General features: G+C 39.0%; 1 protein-coding gene across 1 annotated transcript in view; it reads left to right on the top strand.

Moving 5' to 3' along the window:
* Positions 1 to 312: 312 nt before the first annotated feature.
* Positions 313 to 6,000, top strand: part of LOC150077816 (uncharacterized) — a 95,909-nt gene continuing 90,221 nt past the window's right edge. Inside the window, exon 1 of the mRNA XM_090384370.1 lies at positions 313 to 366. Coding sequence (XP_090240496.1) covers positions 313 to 366 — 54 coding nt within the window. The remainder of the gene's footprint in view (positions 367 to 6,000) is intronic.

Below are 6,000 nucleotides of genomic sequence, written 5' to 3'. Positions count from 1 at the left end.
TTCAATTAAATTTTTCTTCTTTTTTGTGATTAATAGGACTAGAAATAGGGAAGACCTGAGTTCGAGTCCCTTCCATGCCATGAGGAATTTTTATGAGCCTTTTTCACAACATGGTTGAGCCAGTTGATCACAGGCGGGGAAAGCATGGGTTTTTCTCCAGGAAACTATGGTTTTTCGTTCAGTAAACAGGAAAAATCAACCACAGAACACACGCAATTTACAGACAGTATACAAAAATTCTGTCCAATTAAAGTTATGGTACGTTCATTCTGCGAATAAGTGATTAATCTGTGTATAAAAAACGAAGCATACATGAGAGATTCACATGCACGCTACTCATGTGAATTGCAACCATCTGACTGCTGGGTAAGTGAATTTAGAAATATGGAATGTACTGTATAACACAAATGACTTTGACTTACGTTTCTTTTGTACATTACAAACTGGTTTCTATTGGGAACAGATGCTGAATCAGCAAACATTATTTTATTATGATTCTGTTCTCTAGATACTTCTAAGCTGAAACATTACGTGTATAATACGTCTTACTTATAAATAAAATTCCAGAGACAATAAATTATGTGTTTCAGTTACAGCAGTGTCAATGATTATTTAATGTTGTGCAATGAATTCACTCAAAATCTAATAAAACTGAAAAGAGTATAAAACATATACACTAACTGATCACTAAATTATGACCACCCATCTGTCACATCTAATACTGTATTGGGTCACTGTACACTCGCATAGCAGTCACTATTCGCCAAGGTACTGACTCTATTAAATATGAGAAGACGTCCGTAGGGATCTGTAGCCATGCTGCCTGCAAGGTTGTCTGCAGTGTCGGAAAAGATGAAAGCTCGTGTCCATATGACTCTTTTCTCCTTCCAAAACAATCCACAGATGTTCGGTTAGATTGAGGGCAGGCGAATTGTAGGCCAATCTCCTGGGGAAAGAATGCAACATAGCAGAGTGCTCATAGTCTCATAAGAGCTGTTGATGCACTTCACCAGCGAAACGTTGGTCCGTACCCACCAGGGATCCTAATAATTGCTAGAAAAACATGTGTCATATTAACCAACCACCGCCACCTGCTTGGACAGTGGGCACCAATGCACGATGGATTCAAGTTGCTTGCGCCACACACTAAGGCATCTGTTGGGGTGTTGCTCCAGGTATCTTTTTGGGAGCAATGTCCCAAATTGCACCATCGTCGTTTGGCATATTGTTTTTGCAGTCAGTATATTGTATTTGAGAGGTCAACTGACGAACAGTAACCTACCATTGAGCCCGTACAACGCGCTGTACCCTTCGATCACCACGAACGCCACCTTATGTAATCGTTTACGAATCTGTCGGCGGAAGTTTGTTTGACACTATTCTTTGTACACCTTAACCACACTGGGCTCTGAGCTACCGACAAGACACAAGGAGTACAGTTTCGGATATAGAAGCGCCGGATCATGAATCCCACAATCATGCCCTTTTGAAACTCCATGATATCTTTACTACGTTCCATTACTACTATCTTATTACTTTGACTGCACGACCAGTTGTAAATTACTGTTGTTTTACCGTACGAAGCTGTTTGGCATTTTACACTTCTAGCTATGCAGCATAACCCATTGTGGATGCGATGGTCACAATTCAGTGATCAGTGAGTGTGTATTCTAAATTTTTACAAATTTTAACTAGATAATTATTTTTATTATTTTTTTTTTAACTAGACAAAGTAAAAATCGCACAGTGCATTAGAGATCAAAGTGATCTAAATGCCTTACTGGCCTTAGCATAATTAATATTATCACACACATCAGTAGAACATTTCATAACGTGGGGCAAAAAGTATGTCTAATAATAAAATAAGAGTTGTGGTTACGTTTATTACTAATTTATTATTATTTCTTTTTATTATCAATGAAACATATTTTTCACATAATATTGCATCGGATATGTGTCAAGAATCTTGATACCTTTCGCTATACCTGTGGAAATGTTTTACGATGAGATGAGTTGTTGTTGTAGTAGGCTTTCAGGAGAATCACCGATTAAAGCCATATTGAAAAACCGGATATTCCGGCATAATAAACCATGCAACCCTCGCCTGAGATTGACTAATTCAGCCACGCTGTGAAAAATGCCCATAAACATTCTTCCCGTCAACGACGGACTCGAACTCAGATCTCTTCCACCCGGTATGGGGAAGACGACGATCGTACCAACTGTGCTACCCACAAAGGCCATGAGATGAGAAAAGAATCATTGACTTTTTTCAAGATAACATTCAATTTTGTTATCAGCTATTCGTGTTGTCCTCCAAAGTGAAGGTTGCCAACTCCAGCAGAACCTTAGAACTTTATTATTTCCAGGAGAGACTGTGGACTGATTGTTCCCTATGGAATCATGGTGAATTTAAAAGTACTGCTCAAGTACTTTTAAATTCTAACGTAAAAGTACAGCCACGTAAAAGATGAGAAATTAATTTACTCAAGTAGAAGCGAACGAAGGTGTCGAGGATTTAAAGAAACAAGTACGTTCATGGAACAAATAACTACATTGGTTGTGTAAGGGTAGAAAAGATTAAGAATAAGTACATGAATACTTGAATGCGCACTAATGCTAGGAGCATAGTAAATAAGTTTGACGAATTTGAGATACTGGTTAAGGCATCGAATGTGAATATTGTAGGGATATCCCAGACGTGGTATCTCCTAGATATAAGAAATGCAGTATTTGAATGTGGCAGGTACAATGCCTACAGAGAGGACAAAAAATCGGTCATATTTGGACCACCAGGGAGCAACTATTTTTCTGTGTGTAAGAAGTCCATAAATTGCATGTGTTCTCTGGTCCATTTGTCTGTTTTGTTTGGTAAAACCAGAATTTCCGAGAGAAAACCTTGCTGACCATTTAAAGACCGACTAATTCAGATACATAGTGAAAAAGTACAAAATAGTTCCTTGTGTCATTGATTGGATTGCAACCCGAACCCTTTCCACCTGGTCTAGATAGAGACAGCGATTATAACCACTGTGACACGCAGACTACAGAAACAACAGACAGGATATGAGAAAGGGAGGGATTATTTTCTTAGTGAAGAAACATTTTAAATCTAATGCGTTGCATCCAGAATACATAGATGGGCAGTGCAATTTTGAATTAGTTTGGTGTGGCATAAGCACTGGGAAAACAAAATTGAGCGTAGGAATGTTATGTGTCTATTGACTGTGATGAGCATAACGATCAACTATACAGAAAAACAGAGCAGGCCACAAATTAAGAATGTCTTATAATGAGGTGTCTTAACTTTCAAGATGATGAATGCAACTTGTGGTTGGTCACTCATACACTAGAAAGACTTTTGTAGATTCATTGGATGACGTTTTCTACAGCAACAAGAGAGACAACAAGAAAGAGCAATATTCTTGATCTGATTATCAGCAGTGATTAGTAGTGGCATGTGATGCAAGAAAGCAAGTGTATGAGCTTATGCAGCATCAGCCAAAAAAAAAAAAAAAAAAAAAAATCACACCATTCCCTCCAAATTCCTGTCCAGTTCCTCCTTAAATTTATTTAACCTATCAAATTCCACAACGACAGATGGAAGTTTGTTCCATCAATTAACCACCCGCTGGCTAAAGGCAAATTTCTGCACATCTATTCTACATCTGTCCTTTCTTAATTTGAATTTTTGCCCCCTTAGGTTCGTAATATGAACAAGTGGAAGGATCCCATCAGAATTCAGCACGCTGAACCCATTCAAGGCCTTATACACCTCAATCAAATCACCGCGTAGGTGCCTAGTCTCCAGCCACTGCAATTTGCAGAACTTAAGCCTCTCTTGGTAAGAGGATCCCTTCATTCCCCTCGCCAATCTTGCTGCCCTTCTCTGTACACGCTCAAGTAAATCTGCATCCTTCCTAAAATGAGGCCTCCAGACCTGTACGCATCAAGACGTGGCCTGACCATTGCCTTATACAGAGGGATAATCACCTCCTTTTCCCTGCTAGCAAAGTTCCTATATATCATTGACAAAACCCCATGACCTGCCCTGGCAGCCTGTCTGCATTGCTCAGAAAACTTCATATCTGCCTGCACAATTACTCCCAGGTCTTTTTAATTTTATATCACCTTAAGTGTAGTACAACACAGTTGGTACGTTTCTCTGGGGTTACTTCTACCCATATGCAGTACTTTGCATTTGTCAAGGTTAAACTTCAGTTGCCACTCCTTAGCCCATCTGCCCAAATTATCTAGATCCTGTTGCAGTAGCACACTGCCATTACTGTCATTAACAACCCTGCCAACCTTTTTATCATCTACAAACTTCGACATTAAGCCTGATATATCTTCATCAATATCATTAATAAATATATAAAACAACAGTGGACCTAACACCGAACCCTGTGGGACTCCACTAATAACATTAGTCCATGAAGAGCAGCACCCATTGATTACCACCCTCTGTCTTCTCCCACTTAACCATCCTTTTACCCATTGTAGCAACTTACCCTTAATACCATTCTGCTCCAATTTGTACAATAGTCTTTCATGCGTAACAGTGTCAAAAGCTTTCCTGAAATCCAAAATATATGATATCAATATTATTTTTTGCATCCAGTTCCTTTGTAACCACATCATAATATCCTATCAAATTTGTCACACAAGTCTTTCCCTTAACAAACCCATGCTGTGTCTGAATTATTTGCTGCAGTCTTGTCTAGATGATCCTGCAATGCATCTTTAACCAGTGACTCCATTATTTTACCTGGAACAGAAGTTAAACTAACTTGTCTGTAATTACTCGTGTCACCCTTCGATCCCCCTTTATGAATTGGGGATGCATTTGCACATCTCTAGTCCGTGGGAACGTCCCCTGAGTCCAAGGATGCTCTCATAATTATGGCTAAGGGTTTAATTATGAGAGTATCCTTGGACTCAGGGGAGATTCTTCAGGCATTATGAATTTGTAGATAAAAGAACCATTAGGTGGCAAATATCAAAGTGTTTTGATGTGGAATTTACTTAAAGATGCAACTAACCTCAAAGATAAATGGAAGAGTATTTGCTTTCATAAAGGTTGTTATTGCTTTCTCAGGCAGGTTTCAAATTCTATGCAATGGGGCTAACTGCTGAAGTTATCAATAACATTAGAACTAAATAGAGGTCAAATGAACTTATGAGGCTCGTGACAGAGATGAAAAATGCACGTGATGAATTTAAATTCATCACGTGCATTTTTAAAATTATAATATAGATAATTTTAAAAAGTTTATGGTAGATGTGAACTAGCCTGCAATCAAGTCAGAGAGCAGGTTCGGTAGGCTATGAGGTAGGGTGTATTGAGTTTCTCAAGAATGCAAAGAATCAATACAAGCAGCAAAGCCTTCGTTACATATATAACAGTGCAAACTTATATAACTTATACACTGTGCTGCCACTTTATTAGGTACACCCCTGCTGTGCACACAAATGGTTTGCCCACAGAGTTGCAAGTTACATGACCACAGTTGTGGATATAAATGCAGCAGAACAATCTTTCTAGTATCAGTTAAGTGTACAAACCGTAACAAGAATGGGAAATGGAGTGATCTAACGGACTTCGAACGTGGCATGGTAGTAGGTTAAAGATGTGCTGGACAAAGCATCTCTGAAACAGCAGTTCTCCTGAACTTTTCACTCACCACGGTTTCAAGGGTGTTGAGAATGATGCAACAAACAGAAAACATCCTCTCAACGGCACTCTTGTGGAAGAAAATCGCTTGTTGATGAAAGGGGGTCAGAGGAGGATGGCTAGAATTGTGCAAGCTAACAGATGGCCACAATGTCGCACATCACGTCAGAACCTTGATGCGCAGAACAAAATATCGCAACGGACCATTAGTCGCACTTTTTTGTTGAGTGGTCTAAATGTTGATGGCATTCTTCCTCTTGCTCAGACTATGCATACGAGGGAAAATAAATTAAAATTGAGGAAGTATGGTTGCTGACTATATGTGC

This window comes from Mastigoproctus giganteus, chromosome 11 (assembly GCF_048544385.1).
Source record: "Mastigoproctus giganteus isolate SK-2022 chromosome 11, ASM4854438v1, whole genome shotgun sequence".
Classification (NCBI taxonomy): domain Eukaryota; kingdom Metazoa; phylum Arthropoda; class Arachnida; order Uropygi; family Thelyphonidae; genus Mastigoproctus; species Mastigoproctus giganteus.
Note: the sequence above shows the minus strand (reverse complement) of the source record. Positions and strands in the feature narration are given on the sequence as shown.